Source organism: Agaricus bisporus (genome assembly GCF_000300575.1).
Source record: "Agaricus bisporus var. bisporus H97 unplaced genomic scaffold AGABI2scaffold_4, whole genome shotgun sequence".
Classification (NCBI taxonomy): Eukaryota; Fungi; Basidiomycota; class Agaricomycetes; order Agaricales; family Agaricaceae; genus Agaricus; species Agaricus bisporus.
In genome coordinates this window covers 2,354,253-2,376,022 of record NW_006267367.1, presented here as the reverse complement: position 1 = coordinate 2,376,022, position 21,770 = coordinate 2,354,253, and the positions used below count along the sequence as shown (strand labels likewise).

The following is a 21,770-nucleotide window of genomic DNA, read 5'->3' as shown; positions in this document are numbered from 1 at the left end:
GAGGGATGGAAATAAAACATAGATATGTAGCGTGGGAGTTGAATCGATGAGGGTGTGGCTGTGCTGTGCTATCTTGCCATGGACAGTGTTGTGCCGGCTGAAATTACGGCGGAACTGACGCAGATCTTGTCGAATCTCGTCCAGGGCGACAACGACATCCGCCAAAAGTGAGTCAATATTGAAAGAGTGACCGTGTCTAACCCACTGCGTAGTGCTGAACAGGCCGTTAACGAGCGACTGGCGCAGACACCAGAGCTGTATTTGCTTGCGCTGGCCCAGTTTGCGATTCTCGCCGAGCTCGACGTGATGCGCTCCTTTTCGCTCGTTCTTCTTCGTCGTTTATTGTTCAGACTCGCACCTGCCGCCGCTGCCAACCCCCACCAGCCTCGATTGACGCTGTACGACCACCTCTCTTCCAACACTCTCTCCACCCTCCAACGCCTCCTCCTCCACTCTCTCTCCCACGAGCGAGCACCCGACGTTCGCAAAAAGGCCGTCGACACCATCACCGACCTCTCCAAACAGGAAATGGCCAGAGGTCGACCTTGGCACGCCCTCCAACTCCAGGCCTTTGCTATTGCCCAAGTCCAAGTCGCAGAGCATGGCGTACCCCCGGGCGCCCTTCGAGAAAGTGCCTTTCGAATCTTTGCAGGCTGTCCCAATCTCGTCCTCGATCTCCATGCCGACGGCGTCCTCGGCGTCTTTCAGAAAGGCCTCCAAGATACCGAAAGTGTCGATGTACGTTCTTTTCCCTACTGATATCTGCTCGTTTACATGATCGATACAGGTTCGTCATGCAGCTCTCCTCGCCGCCGTCGAATATCTCTCCGCCGCCGACTCCCAACAACTCGCCCGCTCACTCTCTCTCATGTACCCCATGCTCGAAACCGTCCACCTACTCTCCCAATCCCTTTCACAACCCTCCACAACCACCAAAACCGTCTATCAGCACATCACCCAATTCCTGACCACCCTCACGCCTCTCTGTACATCCCATCCCACCCTCTTTGCTCCCCATCTCCAACTCATCCTCTCCTTTCTCCCTCAACTCATCCTTCCCGCCGTCGACAGCGGCCCAACTCCTACCGCAGTCGTACCCTTCCCCTCAAGTGCTTCCAAACAAAGCGCTTTTGAATTCCCTCCTCCCTCTGCTCCTACCACCCACGAACCCGAAATCGACGATGAAGCAGAAGCCCGTTCAACCATGCGCCTTACAGCACTTGAGTTCATGATCAGTCTATCCGAGGCCCGTCCAACTATGGTCCGCAAAAACGATAACTGGGTTGGCGTTATCGTCCGTGCCTGTCTCGAAGGTATGGGAGAGTTGGACGAGGACGAGGACATCAACGTGTGGCTAAAAGAAGACGTGGGTCGTTCAGTTCTTTTTTATCCTCTCGCTCATTCTTTCCCAGCCGTCAGTCCAATCCAGTGCTGCAGACGACTCTCCCCCGTCATTGTATGAACAATCCCTCGATCGCATTGCCTGTGCCCTCGGTGGCCGTGCCGTCCTCCCACCTGCCTTTCAACAAATTCCCTCCATGCTCGCTAGCTACGACTGGCGAGCTCGACACGCTGGTCTTATCGCCGTCGCCTCTATTGCAGAGGGTACAGGCAAAGTCATGATGAATGAGCTCGGAAAAATCGTCGAGTAAGGTATTTTCTTCCTTCCTCACCAACTTTACTTACTGCTCGTAGCCTGGTTACTCCCATGTTCCGAGATACCCATCCTCGAGTTCGCCACGCCGCTTGTCAATGCGTGTCAGTCCCTGTCCTCTTTCACTCACGTCTTGCTCACCCACCATAGAGGTCAACTATGCACCGACCTCGAGGCAGGTCCAATTACTCAAATGGAAAGACCTCTCCTCACATGCATTTAGGAAGTCATGCAAGAACGATATCATCAACAACTCTTTACCGTACTCATCCCTACCCTCGAAGATCCCGAACCACGGCAAGTAACCTTCGTTTTTCATCGAGATACTCACTCACCCCCCCTCCAGCGTACATTCACACGCCGCTGCAGCTCTCATCAACTTTTGCGAAGGCGTCGAACACGACACGCTCATCCCATACCTCGATCCTATAGTCGAACGCCTCTTGCAATTGCTCAATCCCGGAGGCGACGAATCCCTCGTGAAGCGATATGTCCAAGAACAAGCTATCACGACCCTTGCTATGGTCGCCGACGCGAGTGAAGCCACCTTTGCGAAACATTATCCGACCATCATGCCCCTTCTATTGAACGTCTTGAGGAATGCAGACAAGCCGGAACATCAAAAGCTGCGGATAAAAGCTATGGAGTGTGCCGGGCTCGTTGGTATGTGTTCTAGTCCTTCCCTCTAGCTGCTTCTCACCTACTTTAGCCATCGCTGTTGGCCGTGACATTTTCCGTCCCGACTCTGCCACGCTCGTAGAATTACTCATACGCATTCAAAGTGTGTTTTCTGTTTATCGTTTGTATCTTTCCTCATCGATACTTTAGAAAGCCCCGTTGATCCAAATGACACGCAACTCGGATATTATCTCATTTCAACGTGGGCGAAAATTGGTCAAGCACTCGGCGAAGAGTTTGATCCGTACCTGCCCCTCGTCATGCCCAATATCCTCAAGACGGCGAGCGCCAAGACTGACATCTCCGTATACGGTATGGTATTTGTTCTCTGGAGGATGCATAGTAATCAACGTGTTTTTAGAAGACGACGACGACGACTCTAATACCGAGCGCGAGGGATGGGAGACCGTGACTGTTGATGGGCGAACGATGGGCATCAAAACGTCGGCCCTGGAAGAGAAATGCCAGGCTTTCGAAACTTTACTCATCTACTGCTCGACACTCGGAGGCAAATACGCTGCATACCTGTCGCAGACCCTTGAAATCTGTATACCTTGTCTCAAATTCGATTTTCACGAGGGCGTGAGGGAGGCAAGTGCTATGTGAGTGCACTCATTCATTATCAAGCAGTCATTCATTTCTCTCTAGGCTGGTTCCTCGTCTCCTCGATTCTGGCAAGATCTCCAACACACTCACGACGCAGATGGTCACAGCTACTTTTAATCAACTCATCTCGTGTATCCGATCCGAACCCGACTCTTCCTTCCTCGCCTCACTCTACAAGTGTTTCACCGAATCACTCCAAGTCATCGGCGGACCCACAAATTTACCGCAAGAGTACCACATCGGCATCATCGATGCCACAAAACATCAACTTCAAGCTCTCGCCGACAAACGGCGTTCGCGCGCCAACAGGCTGGCTGGGGACCCTGATATTGATAGAGAGGATATTGCGTTGTATGAACAGTTTGAAGAGTTTGAGTTGCAGGAGATGGATAAATTGTTGAAAGATTTGGATAGGAATCATCCGTTGAGGATTGCGGTTTCGAGTGTGAGGGAGTTGGGGGTGAATGAGTGGGACGTCGAGGAGGGTGAGGAGACGGGGTGATGCAAGTTTATATATATATATATTGCTATCGCTTTTACTGTATCAAGTTAGGAAATTACCTCGTGCGTCCTTTCCACTTGAGCTTCAGTTTCAGTAAAATCATTCAGAGTTCTCGACCATATCGTTTCCGCTTGTGTTGAGGTGGATTGGTCCAGTAGATCATGCTGATTGTTGAATTCAAGTGCAGTTATTCTTGTCGTGTGGCCTGAATGAGCATTGGATAACGAGCGTAGATTGAGTACTAGGCGGGATATCATGGTACACGTTAGCAGTTGGCTGAATGATGCACCAACTTGCTTAATATCAGGCTCGGCGGTCTATCAAGCCAATGAGTCAGAGCAAAATGTACGATAAGAGAGGGTAGACAGACGAAGTAGACCAAGCAGTTCATCAGATTTGCTAGGAAGATGAGGAAATAATACGCAAGTCCATCACGAAGAAGGATTGTGACCGCCCTGTCGGAGGCCCCTCCCTTTATTATACTATAAGGATACGTTAAGATTTTAGGTTTTGACAATAAGCACCGACGTACGATTTGAACAGTTGCCCGATGCTTTCTTTGGTGCGGTAGATCGTGAGGAGAAAGATGGACGAATCGAAAATAAGGGGCGCTATCCATAGTGATGCTGTGGGGAACAAAGTAGTAAGTCATCGACGACGCAGATCGAATATGTCAACTTACGGAACAGAGTGCCATTACCCGTTAAGATACAGCCTAGGTGCATTACTAGGTTAGTGGCAAATTTGTATAGAACGAAAAGACGATTAGGACGGACCTACAATGCCAGGAGGAAGGGGCACGGCTAATATCTCATTTTTAAACATTCGGTGGGGCTTAAAAAGTCGGAAGGAACTTTACCAAAGCCTGTCCTCAAACCTACAACCGATATGATAATTTGACCTGTCCATATAAGTAATAGGAACACAAATATTTTTTTGCTGCGCCCATAAATGGCGACTACACGTAGAATCATGATGACTGACACAAAGATCTCTTCAATACAAGTTGGTACTAGTCGGTCAAAGAAAATGTACACACGTTGTCCGACTGTGAATAAAATAGATTCCTTTAGTACCATTCTGACACAATCGCGGGCCTTACTTACTAGCGACAAGGGCCACATAGGAGCAGCCCTCAAATAGAACATAGTTGTCGCACCTAAAACAGCTCTCTAAGCTGGACAAATCGTCGAACAATTGGTAGAGAAGTACATACGCCTAAAGGAATATCAGTAAATAAATCCTAAACAAGGCGAGTTTCACATACCTGGCCTTTCCAACTGGGATCATTGAATGCTGCCAGCTCATAAGCGCAGGTTTTCGCTAAAATATTAAAATACACTCACAAACGAGTAGGATAATAAGTTGCGCCAACGTCGCATAGCGGTTGAGGAAGAAGAGCAGAGACGCAGCGGATTTGGGACGCATCCAAATCATCTCTACCTAACATAACTCGGAACATTGCAATTAGCTCTGTTCAGAGTTTGGAACCCGCAGCTTGCACACCTCTTGTCCAAGTGTTATCACTGAACAGAATAAATTAGAGGTGGGGATCTATGTTGTGAACAGCGCAAACTTACGATGATCATAGGTTAACATAGTGACCGCCGCGATTTGGAAGTACTTGTCAGCCACGCTGAAACCGGATGAAAAACCGAAAATGTATGAGTTTATAGGAATAACATACAGGTGCATTGCCGTACTTGTCACTGCGGGGTCCATGTTTGGGAAAGGGGATAAGTAAATGAAAGGTGAACGATGGGCCCCTTTAAGCTAAAGCCATCTACCTGATTGACAGATTGGATCATGATAATGAACCACCGCCCTTGAAGATATCCCGTCAATCTGGGGACAAGGGGGAGTTTCGATTGGGTCACATTTTTGGCTGAACTAAGGGCATGATATCAGAAGCCAGTACAAAGATATATATAACTTGTAGCCTGACACAATGCATTCTCGTGAGTAAGAAATTCCATTCTTCTCCATCCATCACACAATCCAGAAATTATCGTGATACCAACACGCCTAATATCCTTGTCCATTGGTGAATTTATGGGAGCTCGGGGTTGTTTCACCGCTGGCGAAATGTTCATGGCTGTGTTTTGCTCGACTTGGAACATCACCTCCGGGCTCGTGAAGCCATTACTCAGGAGAAACTTCACCGTTCCCCTTCAAACTTTACAGAACGAGCGTTCAGGGTTTCAGGCATAATCAGGTCAGGTCAAAATTGGGCTCTCGACAAACAAAACGATCTAGTTACTGGTGGGTTCAACTACCGATCAGATATCTCGGCCAAAACTTACCGCAAACTCTTCATATTTCAGGACTATCAACTTACATGTAATGTTTAACAACGAATCGGCCAGATGTGGCTTCAATGTGTCAAGAATTATCTCCGTCACATAATCGCAGGCGTTGAGTTCAAAAATTTCTCTGAACCTGAGAAATTTCGGGATTCGGTTGAGCCATGTTGTTTGGTTGTATGTCGTAAGTTACATGGAGATTGGGCAGGAAATGAGACTACAGTAACACTATCTCTATAACGTTTTTGGTGAGTTTTCAAACTTCTCGCATCCTATCCCGATGTGCCACCATTTTTCTCTTACGAGCCAGCAGACAACAGAGCACTGCCTTGGACGCTTTCACCACGCCCTCGACATGTCCAGTACCATCCCGTCCTTTGCTTGGAGTTCCACTTTCGAGGACAGTCTTCCGTCTGCAAGAGAACAAACGGTCCTTCTTTTCGCTTGACTTGCCATCTCACTCACTAACTACAGATTGAGGAGATGTACTATCCCTGAGAGTGTCCTCGAAATAGGAGTGTGTCACCTCCGACCAGACGGTGCGTAGTGAATGATGTTACCTACCGCTCATGGTTGCCCTGTTCCACGCTCAGGTTTTAGCCTTAACATGTACAAGGTGCGCATTCCACCCTCCTCCCTTCAAAACTCACGCCAGTTCATGCATGAAAATGTAAACCATTAACCATCCGCATTCGGTTGTGTTGTTAGGCACCGTCATTCCGAATCGAAAGCTTCCCGCGGCATGGTCAAGTTTATATTCCTCCACTTCCCGGTAAAGTCTTTACCAATGTCGGATAAGTAAAGTTAGGCAAGAAGGTCTAGAGATATTTTCGAGTAATGTCACTATACATCCCTCACTTCAGGTACGGCCCGCTCTACTCAAAATGCTGTAGCACGCCTGACGATGTACTGAAATCATAGACTGGAAGATGGCGCGTATGGTCCCGGTTGTCCTTGAGAGATACACACTGTCCCACTTGATGCTGTGATTGGCTTGGGGGAGGAGCAAGAAATCCTGACCGCTCTTTGTATCGTGGGTGGAGTATAATGAAAGATGGAGGTGTCGCTCGCACGTATGGACAGCAGATATTGTGACCGAATGGGCGTGACGTCACGGCTGTACTAACCACCACGTGACCACGGGTATGTGCGCCTCACTAACGTCCCCCAATTTCCCAAGCCTGTCGCTGGCTTGCCCTCTTTCTGGGTCGCGAAGAAATCTATTGCAGCCATCATATCCGTCCGATGTACTCCTTACTTCTTTCTCATTCCCAACTGGCCTTCAAGCTTCAAGATTGTCAGATAGCTCACTTGAACACTGGCTATTCCTTCGCAAATCAAAACTTCGATTCTCAATTCCTTGCAGCTGTCCCCGTAACAGCCGACGAAGAAAAGGTATATCATCACTTTCTTTTACTGTCTGACGCCTCGCTAATGACTCTCTCATCACCCTTTTCCTCTTTTTTTTCTTCGCAACAGCGGACGTCCCACTTTATCCATTTTTCTGCACATCAACGCCCCACGTCCCCACTGTCACGAAGAAGATCCCAATACAAGTCCCTCTCTATTCCATCGTGTCCCCGGTATAACATGTCGTGACCTCTGCTTCGTCATCCTCCTCGAGCAATTATACAATCAGTATTATCATGTCGGACGTGTCCTTGAGCTTCAAAAACTTAAACACCATGGGCTAGTTATAATTGAATTTAGCCCTTGCGTAAACATCATTGATCGTTCACGCTACGTTTCGCAATCAACCATCGATTACTGCTGGCGGCCTTCTCACATGTCATTAGAGGGATCACAATAACGACCTTGATCCCTCACCGGAATTGACAGCATCGGGAACGTGGACGGGAACTATTCAAATCTTTGACACCCCAAATGCTGGCGTAAAGGCACGATTCCTCATTCGAATTTGTTAGGGATAGCTTGTTGATCGTTTGCTAACCATTACCTTGGTCTAACCGTGACTTCTATTGCAAATGTCGGAATGAAAAAGAACTCGTGCCACTTCAAACTTCGCTGTAAAGCTTGATTTACCATGCAGAAGTCTGAAGGATGTGATGTCGATCGCTTGCTAACCGTTTTCTAGTTCTTACCGCCATCTTTTCCGCATGGAACACGGTCTTCCGTCACCCAAACTTGGCATAAAAGCCTCATTCCATTGAAATCCTGAAGGCTAGCATGTTGATCGCTTCCCAATCGCTTCCTAGGCATCATCATCTAGCTAATCCTGTCCATCTGCCTACTTTTTCGCTGTGAATTTCGACATGGAAAAGGGTCTCAACTGCTCGCTGGAATTAATGGTGCCGTGACACATTGCTCTAGTACCGATTCGACCATCCAGAACCACAAATGGAGGTGTCATAGTCCTTGCTTGACAAAAGGGCAGGATAAAAGGTAATATTGCCAGCAAATCAATCATCTACCAACGCTCTCACTTACGATCTCATTTTCCCGCATCAAACATCATTCATGGCTGCCGACGCTCCTCCGACTTCATCTAGCTTGGTCGAGTGGGATTTTGTTTCCGTGGAGGACCAGTTCAAACAACAAGAAGAAATGACCAAATTCCTACAGAAGTCTGACACAACCGAGCAATTTATTGAGGAGTGCAAGAAGGTTGGCCAAAAGGCTGCCGCCATCGGGGGTGACTTCAGGACCGTCTTGAATGGCTTCCTTGACCTTGCCGCAAAATATGGTGACTTTTTCCCTCATGTTAGAAATGTATACGTTCCGCGATGGCAAGGGTTGATGGCTGTGAGCAATGCCTTGCTTCAGTTAACACCCTGGAATAACTCTTATGTGTGCTAGCGGTGGAATGGAGGATCGGGGATGTTGTGGTCTTCAAAGAATTTGGCGATTGAAACTGCAAATGCATTGACTGGTCAGCTGTTCTCTTTTGAAACCACACTTTCATCTCTTAATGACGCTTGCACTGTATAGACTATGGTAGAGTTCTTGCGCTCATCGCGGATATCAAAACACAAAGTGAATTGGAAGGCGCACAAAGTGCCTTGAGGGCCTACGTCGTAATTATGACATGTTCAGTTTTAGTCAGTATTTGATGACTGCTCTCTTTTCAGGCAAACCATCCAGTAGATATCGCAACAAAAGTCGCAGACGGGTTCAAAAACCTCAGGATCGACCTTCAAGATTTTTCCGACGATTTTGCGAAATACGTGGGAAATTTCTGTTCCGCAGCTGCCGTAGCAAGCATGACGGTTTCTATCAAATCTATCAGTCAATGTCAAGAGACAATTGCTGGGTGCGTTATACTATGGCTTGCTTTGTCGGGGAGTTCTAAGCCTTTTCCCTCACAGTCTCAATGTGAAGGTACATCGCCCACGGCCTCACAAAATTCCTCTTCATTTAAAACCTTTGCCTCCGATGGATTAGATTCAAGAATATGCTATGGCGTTAGGTTGCAGCTCTGTCTTTGGAGTACGCATAAATCATCACGCCTCATTCTTTTTCTGATTCCAGATCTTCCCTCAGATCCTACCCGACATTCCAGTTGGTTCCATCAATCATTATGTTGTGCAACGCAACGGTGAGTTGAACTCTATGAGGTTCAGGGAACCTTTATGGATTCTTCATTAGAGGCACAGGCCAACCTCGGCAAAGCCAAATCTGGCATCGCAGGCTTTTTCGATGACATTTTAAGGTCAGCATTTAGTCCCTTTTCCTTTTCCCTTCTTGTCGCTTTCCTGCCTTTTTCAAATTTGATGCAGGCGCGAAAGCCAAAAGGCTACAAGGTTGTTTTAACATTAGACTGACGCCTTTCGCTAGAAATATGCTCTTACGAGCTATGCAGGAAGAATTCGAGAAGTTCAAACCTAATATCGATGATATCTGTGATGAGTTAAGTAGTTTTGCTTATATTTGGGCATTTGTGAGTCTTTTTCAGTGACACTCTTCACGAGTACAAACGTTTCAACTAGGGCACCTTGCAATCTATTGAGTTAAATGTTGCACTTAATGACGGAATGGAAGTGCTTACGCGCAAGGTAAGAGCAGGAGACCGCATTAGTTGTATTTTATTGGGTTGTACTGATCATTCATATAGAAATTTCAATTATTACTCGCAGTACTCATAGTTCAGATCGAACCGCTTAGGGATGGCTTGAGAGCATACGCCGCTCAAATCTAATGTGGAATGAAGTGGAGTAGTTACATGCGGAATTGAACATGTCTTCCTACGTACATTGTATGTCATTAGGATTTATACTGAATCACTTTGCGTGATTAACAACAATTGCCAGATAGTGGTAGCATAAAATACAAACGGACTCGTGCCTGCCGTGTACAACCTTTAACAAGTGTAAATGTGAGAAGGAACCCGTGGTGCTCAGTACTGATTTTCCAAGCATCGTTCAACAACAAATCGTGGAGGCACGTCTTTTTGTATCCCTTAAGTACGTCAAATGGAGGGAATTCAATCACTTGACATGTGCATCCATTTGATCAGGGAAAGCATGACGCGATTGGCACGCGCATTTACAAGAAGATTTAAATGTCAGGAATCATAAAGGAGTAGTCGGACCGAAGACATCGTAGCTGTCCGATCGATGTCTACTCCACTAGTGCTATATGATTCTGATCTTTTGCTAACTATGACCTAACTAATACCCTCCCATATCGTCCCCCCTGCCTAGTTCTATCGCTATGTTAGCATGAAGAAGGTACTCAACTGCTCGCTTGCCCGCCGGAATTAAATTCATGTTACAGAAAATTGAAGGCGTGTCAATTTCCTTCTCCCAATGTTGAACGGGACGCATTCGTGCGAGGAACACTATGGGAAATATAGCGTCGTAGCTCTTCCAAATCCTCTACAAACTTCCTTCCTACTGTCTTTGGGTTATCAGTGAGGGGATTAATTCTTGCATAGGGAAATAATCGGCGAAGAAGCTCTGTCAACTTGAGTTGCTCTCTCATCATCAGATCAGGGAGCTGAGCTCCATCCCAGATGGTGAATCGCTTGAGAGTGGTTGTTATCTCGGGCCAAACAGGAGGGGTTTGGAGCGACGAAATTTTTGAGAAGTCAAAAGGGAGACAGAGTAACTCCAACTGGCGGGATAGAGGCTCGGCAATAGAAAAGAGTAATGAAAGTGGCAGGAGAGTCGACTCGGAGCCTGAGACGATGAGCGTGCGCATGGATGTTCTTGTTGTAAGAATCTCTATAAGATCACCCTCCGCTAGTCGCGACTTGACGCCACGAAGTTCTAGATCCCTGAGTGATTTGAGCGAATTGATGATTGGAAGAAGATCTTCTGATCGAAGCTCCAGATGGTCCCCACTCATGGTTATAATAGACAACTGTTCAATTCGCTTAAATTGAGCCATGGATTTTAAGATGGTCGACAGGCTATGAATGGATCTCAGGCGAAGGGAGATAGCGACAAGGGAAGGGCAATCCAGGGAAGAGAGAAGATCATCATGCTGACCTGAAGCATGGATCTCAAGCCGTTGCAATTTTGTGAATCGAAATGTTTCGTCTCCGAGCTGGTGGACATTTTGAAGCGTTTCGCTACTGATCAGGGTCCTCATTACTAATCGAAGATGAGTGAGATTCGGGGAGCTCGAAAGCGCCAGATACCATAACGCGACATTGCCCGGTGCCGAAGGATGGAGGTGGAGAGAATTGATATTGAGGGAAATACCGGATGCGGAAGTGTACGATAAACGAGAGGCACTGCCCGGTGAGATATGGCATCCTCCGTAGACCACCACGGATGTTACCGGCGCATTATGCATCCGTAAGTTACTGTGGAGGAGGAGTGCAGAGTTTTCGTTCTCTGCTGGCAAGGAATGGTAAATTACGCGCTTTATAGGCGACGAAGCGATCACCGGGAAGATGCTTCGACCGGAATGCAAATTGGAGCCATGGAAGTCAACTATGATGGTTTCCAAGTTGCAAAAGAGAGGGGAACGACCTGTCGCCATGAGGACAAATTCCCAGTCGAGGTCTTCCTCGGCTGTGGAAACCAGGCAAATAAGAGTTCGGGTGTATGATAATATCCTGAGCACTTGCGCTTCACATTTGGAGTCAAGTGGCTGGCGCAGGAACTAAGAAGAAAATCTTCATTGGTACAATGGTCTGGGTATAATTCTTGGAAGAATTCAATGACTTACCTTGACAGACGTGTTACTCACCACATTGGACCCTTCTGCCTCGACGATAAACCTAGCGACATCCTTTACATCGGAGACTGTCCTCCATAACTCTGATTGAGAAAGGGGAGCAAGTTGACGAGAAAGGAGGGAGATGGTGCGGAGAGTCGCTCGCTTTGATTTCCGGGTAGACTGATCATCTAACCAGCCCCATCTAAAATTCCTGATTATTTCTGTCCATATGTCAAAATTGAGAAATGTTCGAGTGCCATCGTGGGTAGGAAGCATCATTGAGATCTGAGATTTGATTCTTGTTTATCTCTGAAAATATGTTTTTGTTTGCTCGTATTATGTTTCTTTCGGACACAATTATCATTTATTTGTTCCTGCTTTAAATCAAAGTAGCTGGTAGATACTCGGGAAGATAATTTGACGATGATTCTACCAGTGTGAACTTGACCGCGTGTCGTGATCGTCGAAGGTGCCCACGTCACAGAACCAAACAGGTGTGCGACTATTTAACAGCATGGACTTCACGTAACCCTCATTGGTTCGAACCACATTGAACATGGGAAACCAACCTTCGAGTAGCTCTGATAATGCTCCACCTCACGCTCGCTACCAATCTAGCACCATTCCAGACTCGTTCTTCTCTACTCCGACAACTACAGAGATCCCCCCGCCATATACCAGTCATTCCTCAGTCAAATGCGCAGGTGGTGGGTACTGAACACACATGCCTCTGACTTTCATCCTACTCAATAACCTCAGTCTCCGATCGCGCTAAGGTTGTTTTCAGAAGTGCAGATCAAGATTACTTCGCCCTTGACCGTAAAGATGTCGAGGCCCACACGGGCGCTCTATTGCCCGACGACGAGAGCTCCCGCAGCATGATTGACTTGCCAGAATCGTCAACCATCCTGAGGATGCTCTTCGAGTTCATTGGTGCTCGCAAACACCCAAAGCTATTGAATGAGAAATTCGATTTGTTGGCAGAAGTAGCCAAGGCTGCCGAGAAGTACAAAATTTTCAGCGCTATGAATACGTGCTCGGAAAGAATGAGGTACGTTTTAGTGCATGATCCAAAGGCTCGTCATCCATGAATCATACCCTAGGTCATTTGGTGATCGTCACCCAAAGCTCGTTCTGCTCTACGCAGCACACAATGACTATCCGCACATCTTCGATGAATGTGCTCCCTTTGTCGTTACCAGTGAAAGACTCGAGGACATTATTCCTCTCCTTCCTGAAACGCTTCGCCTGCCTTGGGTATGAAAACTTTCAACTCACTTTTCATGCCGCCTCTTGACAATAAATCACAGCTCCGTTATCATGCACAGTGGTCACAAGCCTTGACAGATATTACTACGTATGCATTACCGTTTACTGGATGGTCCTCATGGGTCTGTTGGAAGACATGTGGACAGGTCATCTATCACGCTTTAGCGACCGGCGTCCACTCCCTAAGCGATCCTTCGAAGATCTTCAATGCAAACGTTAGTGGGCATACAAGTGGATGCAAGTCATGCCGAGACTTGTGCTCTGGGTGGCACACCCATACGAACACCACGATAAACAAGATTGGCGCCTTTAGTGAGACGTGTGTGACGGATTCGCCTCCTGCTAAAGCATGAGTGCCGGTCAATCCTGGTAGCTGTATTAATAGTATCCATTGTTTCGTAGTATCAAAATCTTCGAATGCATGGTAAATCCTAATGGCATGCAGTGCACGTAGAAAGACACGTTCAATTCCGTATGTAACTATTCCACTTCATTCCACATTAGATTTGAGCGGCGTATTGTCTCAAGCCGTTCCTAAGCGGTTCGATCTGAACTATAAGTAGTTCGAGTTTTAATTGGAATTTCTATGCAATTGATCAGTACTACCCATCGAAACAAATCTCCTGCTCTTACCTTGCGCGTAAGCACTTCCATTCCTTCATCAAGTGCGACATTCATCTCAATGGCTTGCAAAGTAGCCTAGATGAAAAGTTTGTATTACTGATGAGTATCACTGAAAAGGCACTCACAAAAGCCCAAATATTAGCAAAACTGCTTAACTCGTCGCAGGTATTGATGATGTTAGGTTCGAATTTCAGGAATTCTTTCTGCATAGCTCGCAAGGCGGCACGGCTAGCGAAAGACGTCAGTTGAATCTTAGTAGCCTTTCAGCTTTCGCGATTTAAAAGAAAGGCTGAAAAGCGTCAAAGGGAAAAAAGGAAAATGCTGACCTCAGTACGGCATCAACCCAGGGGAGCCCCCGTGTGGCTTGGCCGAGGGTGGCCTGTGCCTCTATTGAAGGTTCCATAAAAGCTCCCTGAAACTCGTAGAACCCAACTCACCGTTGCGTTGTACAACATAACGACTGATGGAACCAGCTGGGATATCGGATAGGATCTGAGGGTAGGTCGGAATCCGATACATTTGGGACATGATAAACCATACATACTCCAAAGACAGGGAAGCAACCTAATGCCATAGCAGAATTTTGGATCTAATCAAGGAGGCAAAAGCTTTGAATGAAGAAGTTTTCGCAAGGCTGTGTCAACCAATGTACCTTTTCATTGAGACTGTAAAAAAGGGACTCAGAAACACTCCGACGAAGCGAGCCATAGTATAACGCACTCAATAATTGTCTCTTGACAATCCGTGATGTATTTGATAGAAGCCACAAAGCCTATTGCGTCGGTCGCGGGACTGAAAATTCCGACGTATTTTGCAAAATCATCGGAAAAATCTTGAAGGTCGATCCTAAGGTTTTTGAACCCGTCTGCGACTTTGGTTGCGATATCTACTGGATTCTTTGCCTATACAGACAGTAGTCGTCAACCTATGGACATTCGATGACATTGTCATAGTTACAACGTAGGTCCTCAGGGCACTTTGTGCGCCTTCTAATTCGCTCTGTGTTTTGATATCTGCGATGAGCGCAAGAACTCTACCATAGTCTATACAGTTTAGTGTCGTTTAGAGTTAGTAAGTTTCACAAGAGAGTAACTGACCAACTAATGCATTCGTAGTTTCAATCGCCAGATTTTTCGAAGACAAGAGCATTCCCGTTGGTCCACTCCAACGCTAGCACACGTGGAAGTTATTTCAGGGTGATTCATGAACAAGACATTGCTCACAGCCATAAACCCATCCCATCGCGGAACATATACCTTTCTGATGTCAGGGAAATAGTAGTTATATTTGGTGTCAAGGACAGTGAAGCTATCCTTGACGGTCCTAAGGTCGCCCTCGATGGCGGCAGCCGCTTGACCGATCTTCTTGCAGGCCTGAAGAAAGTTCTCGACTGTGCCATGTTCCTCTAAAAACCTCTTCAAGTCTTCTTGTTGCTTCATCTGATCCCCCCCGGCAATAATCTCCCACTCGACCGAGCTAGATGAAGTCGGAGGAGCGTCGGCGGCCATGGAAGATGTCTGATGCGGGAAGATAAGAAACGTAAGTAAGAGGGTTTGTAGATGATTGCTTTGCTGGCAACATCACATTTTATCCTGCCGCTTTGCCAAGCTAGGACTATGTTGTCTCCATTTTTGGTTTCGAAAAGTTGAATTGGTACTAGCGCAATCTGTCACGGCAGTATTAATCCCAGCGAGCAGTTGAGCCTCCTTTCCAGGCAGAAGTTCACAGTAGAAATAGGCAGGACGGATTGTATTGATTAGATGACGGCCAGGAAGCGATCATTGATCAACATGCCAGCTTTCATGATCATGACCTCAAATGGAATGAAGCCTTTATGCCAAGCTTGGGGTGACGGAAGTCCGAGTTCCACGCGGAAACTCGGAGAAAAGATGGCGGTAAGAACTAGGGAATAGACAGCAATCGATCATGAAGATCATACCCTTCAGACTTCGGAATGACGAATGAAGCAAACGATCAGTAAGATATCTCTCCTAAATTCGAATGAGGAATAGAACCTTTACGCTAGCATTTCGGGTGTCAAAGATTTGAATATGTAGTTATCATCCACACTCCCGATGCCGTCGATGCAAATGAGGGATCAGAATCGTTATTGTGATTTCTGTAATCTCATGTGAAAAGAAACGGATCGATGGTGTTTACGCAAGAGTTCAACTTTTCGGGCTAAGTATAATTATAACTTCGAGTCCATGGTGTTTGAGTTTTCGAACCTCAAGAGCACGTTCGTCACTATAATACTGACGATATGAATGCTCGAGAAGGATGGCGAAGCAGAGGTCACAACGTGTTATACCGGGGACACGATGGAATAGAGAGGGACGTGTTGGGACCTTCGGCGTGACAGTGAGGACGCGAGGCGGCGTCAGCGCAGAAAAATGGATAAAGTGGGACGTCTATTGTCGCAAAGGAAAGGAGGGAAGAATGTGCTGAGTTAGCGAGGCGTCGGACAGTCAAAGAAAGTGATGGAATACCTTTTCTTCGTCGGGGGTTACCGGGACAGCTGTAAGGAATTGAGGACCAAAGTTATAGTTTGCGGAGAAATACCGATGTTTAATTGAGCTATGTAACGGTCCTGATGGTCAATTGAGAATGAGAATAAAGGATAGAGTGCAGCAAACGGACATTATGGCTGCAATAAATTTTTTCGCGCGTAGAAACCGACGACCGAGAAAAAAGACCAGCCAGCGACGGGCTTTGGAAGTTAGGGGATGTACTGAAAGCCAGTGAAATCAGCTGTGAGGGCAAGCGCAGTCATGTGATATATTCACAACCACATGACATACGACTCACGAGGCAAATGACTTCGAAATTCAAGCCGCATGTCCATCTCTATGAGAAGGTGCGCGAGCGCAAGTTTATGAGCGGCTTCTTATTATACGGTATTCCGCTCCATACATCACATCCTTACTTCTCGAGTGTACTGTGCTCCCTCCCATACTATCATCGACTTGTTACTATTATTCGGGACGTATTCAACAGGTCAGCGCACATTTTACCTCATGTCCAGGAGGCTAGCTCAACTAATATTTATCCCAACATCAATGATTTGCATTCTTCTTTTCCCCTTCCTCTACAAATGTCGAACTTCTACAGATTCCGACGGCGTTATTTCTGATATTCATCGCCTCCTTCCTTCTCCGTATCCTCGTTCAATCTCTGCCAGCCCAGCCTGTCTTTACATAATAGTGCCACCCAAGTCAATGCCAGCAAGACCGGAACTTCGACAAGAGGCCCGACCGTAGCCGCGAGTGCTTGCTGGGAGTCAACGCCGTATACAGCAATAGCAACCGCAATGGCGAGTTCCTCGAATAAAACAGTGAGCCAAAGATAAACCTACAAGGAGTTGAACTCACGAAATTATTGCTCGCTGCCGTAAAAGCTTGAGATACGGCGATCTCATAGTCGAAGGCCTCGGAACCTTTTTTGCGTTCTTTTTGGTTCAAATAATACATCAATGCGAACGCGGATGACCACATGACAATGAAATAGAGCACCAGCGGGACGAACACACGAAACACTGGGCCTATGTGATGGAGCATCTCGTGACCTTGATACGCAAAAAGGACGATGATTGTGTAGAGAAGGCCCAACAGTGCAACTGGAGAGAAATATGGGACGAAAGTCTCCACTAGGAATCGTTTTCCGGCGATGAGCCAGATCGAATATCGAGTAACGACCCCAGCGACCAAGGGAATACCAAGATACTATTATGAACGTAAGATTAAGGGAAATACGAAGGAGGAGGATGCGCACTATGAGAACGGAAATTGCGACGTCCCCGTAGGAGATTGTAATGCCTCCGTCCTGACGCCCAATGACGTTGATAAACCATACGGCATACGGGGAATACAAGGCGATTTGCAAAACAGCGTTGAAGACCACGAGGATGGCACAGTACTCGACATGGCCTTTAGCAATGGTATTCCAGATCATGACCATAGCGATACATCGGGCAATGCCAACCATGATGACGCCAGTGCGATATGTGGGAAGGTCTGGTAACGTAGCCCAAGCCAACCCAAGCATCACAAATGGACCGACGATCCAATTCAGTGCGACGGAAATGCCGATTTGTACCCATATTTTCGAGGAGGAAAAGAGGGCGGGGAGTTTCTCGTATTGAACTTTCGTAAGTACGGGCCACATCATTACGACCAGTCCAATAACGATAGCTATAGGATTAAAAAATAGGTTAGGTACTCGGCGGCAATGAAGAAAGCAAAGTACTTACGGACGGAAACACCGTTGAAATGGGCGACGTTCAAAGCTTGTCTAACTTGAGGTGTGAACTCGCTTAGAATTGTACCAAGTATCATAGCCAGTAGGATGAGGGGTGACAGCAATCGGTCGAGCCAGCTTAATTGCTGCCATACACCTGAAGGTTCGTGAGTTGAGGTATTTATCATTAAGCCTTTACGCACACACCTTTGATTGATGAATTTCGTGGAGAACCCATGCGAGAACACGCGATGCCTTGTAATTCTTTGTCGTTTGACATTGGGGATGAGAAGGATAGAAGCGATCGTTCTCTGAATCTTTTATTACTCTTCACTTTGATTTTGATTTTGATTTTTGATTTTGATTTTGGTTTTCGGCGTCCGGCATTTGCACGTGACCTTGAGTTGGTAATCCATACGTGACAATCAGCTCATGATCATGATTAGATTGTGACTAGGTTCTCGATCTCAACGTTCAGAACGTTCAACGTTCAACACTCGAAATGATGCTGAGTCTGAAAGCACTGCTCACGTTTCGTTCTTTTGGGGGCCCTTATATCGTTCATTATATCCTAAAGAGCCAGGACAATTCTCAGCTCCAGCAGACATCTCGTACATTTGACAGGAAAATGCGTGAACTCGCCAAGACAGAACCGAACTCACAAAATCCTAACGGTCTTGTAAACACGCGCGTCAATCGTGTTATGCCTTCCCTGATCAACTGGATGCATTTGTCAAATGATTGAATTCCTTCCATTAGATGTATTTGGTACAAAACGCGCCTCCACGAGTGGTCGTTGAACGACGCAAGGAATTCAGTACTGAGCACCTCGGCTTCCCCCCACCCGTTTACTTTTCGTAAAGGCTGTACAATTTAACATCAAGAACCTGGGTTTGAGGGGCCGCTGACGTCAGTGCACGGCCGCAGGTACGAGTCCTTTTGCATTTTATGTTACTACTATCTGGAGATTGTCGTTAATGATTCGGCACGCCTTGTAAATCCTAATGGAATACAATGGACGTAAGAAGATATGTTCAATTCCGTATGTAACTATTATACTTCATTCCACATTAGATTTGAGCGGCGTATTGTCTCAAGCCGTTCCTAAGCGGTTCGATCTGAACTATAAGTAATTCGAGTTTTAATTGGAATTTCTATACAATTGATCAGTACTACCCATCGAAACAAATCTCCTGCTCTTACCTTGCGCGTAAGCACTTCCATTCCTTCATCAAGTGCGACATTCATCTCAATGGCTTGCAAAGTAGCCTAGACGAAAAGTTTGTATTACTGATGAGTAACACTGAAAAGGCACTCACAAAAGCCCAAATATTAGCAAAACTGCTTAACTCGTCGCAGGTATTGATGATGTTAGGTTCGAATTTCAGGAATTCTTTCTGCATAGCTTGCAAGGCGAGACGGCTATCGAAAGACGTCAGTTGAATCTTAGTAGCCTTTCAGCTTTCGCGATTTGAAAGAAAGGCTGAAAAGCGTCAAAGGGAAAAAAGGAAAATGCTGACCTCAGTAAGGCATCGGCCCAGGGGAGCCCCCATTTGGCTTGGCCGAGGGTGGCCTGTGCCTCTATTGAAGGTTCCATAAAAGCTCCCTGAACCTCGTAGAGCCCAACTCACCGTTGCGTTGCACAACATAACGACTGATGGAATCAGCTGGGATATCGGATAGGATCTGAGGGTAGGTCGGAATCCGATACATTTGGGACATGATAAACCATACATACTCCAAAGACAGGGAAGCAACCTAATGCCATAGCAGAATTTTGGATCTAATCAAGGAGGCAAAAGCTTTGAATGAAGAAGTTTTCGCAAGGCCGTGTCAACCAATGTACCTTTTCATTGAGACTGTAAAAAAGGGACTCAGAAACACTCCGACAAAGCGAGCCATAATATAACGCACTCAATAATTGTCTCTTGACAATCCGTGATGTATTTGATAGAAGCCACATAGCCTATTGCGTCGGTCGAGGGACTGAAAACTCCGACGTATTTTGCAAAATCATCGGAAAAATCTTGAAGGTCGATCCTAAGGTTTTTGAACCCGTCTGCGACTTTGGTTGCGATATCTACTGGATTTTTTGCCTATACAGACAGTCGTCGTCAAACTATGGACATTCGATGACATTGTCATAGTTACAACGTAGGTCCTCAGGGCACTTTGGGCGCCTGCTAATTCGCTCTGTGTTTTGATATCTGCGATGAGCGCAAGAACTCTACCGTAGTCTATACATTTTAGTGTCGTTTAGAGATAAAAAGTGAGTTTCACAAGAGAGTAACTGACCAACTAATGCATTCGTAGTTTCAATCGCCAGGTTTTTTGAAGACAACAGCATTCCCGTTGGTCCACTCCAACGCTAGCACACGTGGAAGTTATTTCAGGGTGATTCATGAACAAGACATTGCTCACAGCCATAAACCCATCCCATCGCGGAACATATACCTTTCTGATGTCAGGGAAATAGTAGTTATATTTGGTGTCAAGGACAGTGAAGCTATCCTTGACGGTCCTAAGGTCGCCCTCGATGGCGGCAGCCGCTTGACCGATCTTCTTGCAGGCCTGAAGAAAGTTCTCGACTGTGCCATGTTCCTCTAAAAACCTCGTCATGTCTTCTATTTGCTTCATCTGATCCCCCCCGGCAATAATCTCCCACTCGACCGAGCTAGATGAAGTCGGAGGAGCGTCGGCGGCCATGGAAGATGTCTGATGTGAGAAAATAAGAACGTAAGCAAACGCGTTGGTAGATGATTGCTTTGCTGGCAGTATTACCTTTTATCCTGCCGTTTTGCCAAGCAAGAAGGACTATCTCCCCTCCACTTTTGGTTCTTGAAAGTCGAATTAGTACTAGAGCAATGTGTCACGGCACCATTAATTCCTGCGAGCAGCTGAGACCCTTTTCCATGTCGAGATTCACATTGAAAAAGTAGGCAGGACAGACAGGATTAGCTAGATGATGATGCCTAGGAAGCGATCAACATGCCAGCTTTCAGGATATTAAATGGAATGAGGCCTTTATGCCAAGTTTGGGGTGACGGAAGTCCGTGTTCCATGTGGAAATTCGCAGAAACGGTGGCGGTAAGAGCAAGGGATGGTTATCAAACGATCAACATCATACCCTTCAGAGTTCTGAACGACAAATGAAGAAAAACGATTAACAAAATATCTCTCGCAAATTTGAATAGCTCCCGTCCACGTTCCCAATGCCGTCAATGCCACTGAGGGTTGAAGATCGTTATTGTGATCCCTCTAATATCATGTGAGAAGGCCGCCAGCAGTACTTAATCGATGGTTGATTGCGAAACGTAGCGTGAACGATAAATGATGTTTACGCAAGAATTCTACTTGCGGGCGAATTCAGATTATAAACAGTCCGTGGTGTTTGAGTTTTTGAAGCTCAAGGGCACGCCCGACATAATAATACTGATCATAAAATTTCTTGAGAAGAATGGCGAAGCATGTACCGGGGAAAGGACGGAACAGAGAGGGTCTTGTGTTGGGGTCTTTTTCGTGACAGTGGAGACGTAAGGCGGTGTCGATGTACAGAAAATTGTATGAAGTGGAACGTCTGTCGTTACCGAGAAAGAGAAGAGAAGAATGGTCATTAGCGGGGCGTCGGACAGTCAAAAAAAGTGATGGAATACCTTTCCTTCGTCGGCTGTTACCGGGACAGCTGTAAGGAATTGAGAATCGTAAGTTATAGTTTGCGAAAGAATAACCATTGGAAATCATAGTGAAGGAAGGAGTGCATCGGACGGAC

General features: G+C 46.4%; 8 protein-coding genes across 8 annotated transcripts; 3 read left to right on the top strand and 5 right to left on the bottom strand.

Annotated features, from left to right (window-relative positions):
• Positions 1-78: 78 nt before the first annotated feature.
• AGABI2DRAFT_220702 (hypothetical protein) lies at positions 79-3,516 on the top strand (the record flags this gene model as incomplete). The annotated part of the gene is made up of 12 exons (XM_006460554.1): positions 79-167; positions 213-738; positions 788-1,366; positions 1,413-1,648; positions 1,696-1,758; positions 1,805-1,829; positions 1,878-1,951; positions 2,001-2,317; positions 2,364-2,435; positions 2,483-2,644; positions 2,694-2,934; positions 2,981-3,516. 12 exons carry the CDS (start codon positions 79-81, stop codon positions 3,438-3,440), a joined length of 2,844 nt encoding a protein of 947 aa, XP_006460617.1. The 3' UTR covers positions 3,441-3,516.
• On the bottom strand, positions 3,488-5,162 carry AGABI2DRAFT_117555 (hypothetical protein; the record flags this gene model as incomplete). Its single annotated transcript, XM_006460553.1, has 12 exons — positions 3,488-3,757; positions 3,811-3,922; positions 3,973-4,066; positions 4,123-4,155; positions 4,217-4,243; positions 4,300-4,419; positions 4,480-4,488; positions 4,547-4,658; positions 4,708-4,736; positions 4,787-4,883; positions 4,947-4,966; positions 5,021-5,162. 12 exons carry the CDS (start codon positions 5,160-5,162, stop codon positions 3,488-3,490), a joined length of 1,065 nt encoding a protein of 354 aa, XP_006460616.1.
• Positions 5,163-8,170: 3,008 nt separating this feature from the next.
• On the top strand, positions 8,171-9,918 carry AGABI2DRAFT_178110 (hypothetical protein). The gene is made up of 11 exons (XM_006460552.1): positions 8,171-8,506; positions 8,561-8,633; positions 8,693-8,778; positions 8,833-9,014; positions 9,070-9,082; positions 9,146-9,190; positions 9,245-9,299; positions 9,350-9,413; positions 9,539-9,641; positions 9,691-9,756; positions 9,816-9,918. Exons 1-11 carry the CDS (start codon positions 8,222-8,224, stop codon positions 9,897-9,899), a joined length of 1,056 nt encoding a protein of 351 aa, XP_006460615.1. The 5' UTR covers positions 8,171-8,221; the 3' UTR covers positions 9,900-9,918.
• Positions 9,919-10,492: 574 nt separating this feature from the next.
• AGABI2DRAFT_117553 (hypothetical protein) lies at positions 10,493-12,148 on the bottom strand (the record flags this gene model as incomplete). Its single annotated transcript, XM_006460551.1, has 2 exons — positions 10,493-11,815; positions 11,882-12,148. 2 exons carry the CDS (start codon positions 12,146-12,148, stop codon positions 10,493-10,495), a joined length of 1,590 nt encoding a protein of 529 aa, XP_006460614.1.
• Positions 12,149-12,413: 265 nt separating this feature from the next.
• Positions 12,414-13,669, top strand: AGABI2DRAFT_220696 (hypothetical protein). Its single transcript, XM_006460550.1, has 4 exons — positions 12,414-12,579; positions 12,632-12,923; positions 12,976-13,129; positions 13,183-13,669. Exons 1-4 carry the CDS (start codon positions 12,429-12,431, stop codon positions 13,492-13,494), a joined length of 909 nt encoding a protein of 302 aa, XP_006460613.1. The 5' UTR covers positions 12,414-12,428; the 3' UTR covers positions 13,495-13,669.
• On the bottom strand, positions 13,642-15,273 carry AGABI2DRAFT_117551 (hypothetical protein; the record flags this gene model as incomplete). The annotated part of the gene is made up of 11 exons (XM_006460549.1): positions 13,642-13,725; positions 13,775-13,840; positions 13,891-13,993; positions 14,092-14,152; positions 14,203-14,257; positions 14,310-14,354; positions 14,418-14,430; positions 14,486-14,667; positions 14,723-14,808; positions 14,863-14,935; positions 14,989-15,273. The coding sequence occupies 11 exons, from the start codon at positions 15,271-15,273 to the stop codon at positions 13,642-13,644; spliced, it is 1,053 nt and encodes a 350-aa protein (XP_006460612.1).
• Positions 15,274-16,888: 1,615 nt separating this feature from the next.
• AGABI2DRAFT_203715 (hypothetical protein) lies at positions 16,889-18,099 on the bottom strand (the record flags this gene model as incomplete). The annotated part of the gene is made up of 4 exons (XM_006460548.1): positions 16,889-17,086; positions 17,137-17,487; positions 17,537-17,955; positions 18,015-18,099. The coding sequence occupies 4 exons, from the start codon at positions 18,097-18,099 to the stop codon at positions 16,889-16,891; spliced, it is 1,053 nt and encodes a 350-aa protein (XP_006460611.1).
• An 865-nt stretch (positions 18,100-18,964) lies between these two features.
• AGABI2DRAFT_192263 (hypothetical protein) lies at positions 18,965-20,748 on the bottom strand. Its single transcript, XM_006460547.1, has 11 exons — positions 20,423-20,748; positions 20,297-20,369; positions 20,153-20,238; positions 19,916-20,097; positions 19,848-19,860; positions 19,740-19,784; positions 19,633-19,687; positions 19,522-19,582; positions 19,321-19,423; positions 19,205-19,270; positions 18,965-19,155 (listed from the first exon to the last, which is right to left on the bottom strand). Exons 1-11 carry the CDS (start codon positions 20,705-20,707, stop codon positions 19,072-19,074), a joined length of 1,053 nt encoding a protein of 350 aa, XP_006460610.1. The 5' UTR covers positions 20,708-20,748; the 3' UTR covers positions 18,965-19,071.
• Positions 20,749-21,770: the final 1,022 nt, after the last annotated feature.

Coding starts and splice junctions, on each gene's coding strand:
- AGABI2DRAFT_220696 (XM_006460550.1), top strand. CDS start 12,429: ATGGGAAACCAACCTTCGAGTAGCTCTGATAATGCTCCACCTCACGCT. Junction 12,580..12,631: donor CTCAGTCAAATGCGCAGGTG/GTGGGTACTGAA, acceptor CAATAACCTCAG/TCTCCGATCGCGCTAAGGTT. Junction 13,130..13,182: donor AAACGCTTCGCCTGCCTTGG/GTATGAAAACTT, acceptor AATAAATCACAG/CTCCGTTATCATGCACAGTG.
- AGABI2DRAFT_192263 (XM_006460547.1), bottom strand. CDS start 20,707: ATGGCCGCCGACGCTCCTCCGACTTCATCTAGCTCGGTCGAGTGGGAG. Junction 19,583..19,632: donor TTATGTTGTGCAACGCAACG/GTGAGTTGGGCT, acceptor AACCTTCAATAG/AGGCACAGGCCACCCTCGGC. Junction 19,424..19,521: donor TGGGCCGATGCCTTACTGAG/GTCAGCATTTTC, acceptor GTCTTTCGATAG/CCGTCTCGCCTTGCAAGCTA.
- AGABI2DRAFT_178110 (XM_006460552.1), top strand. CDS start 8,222: ATGGCTGCCGACGCTCCTCCGACTTCATCTAGCTTGGTCGAGTGGGAT. Junction 8,634..8,692: donor AACTGCAAATGCATTGACTG/GTCAGCTGTTCT, acceptor TGCACTGTATAG/ACTATGGTAGAGTTCTTGCG. Junction 9,414..9,538: donor TTTTTCGATGACATTTTAAG/GTCAGCATTTAG, acceptor GCCTTTCGCTAG/AAATATGCTCTTACGAGCTA.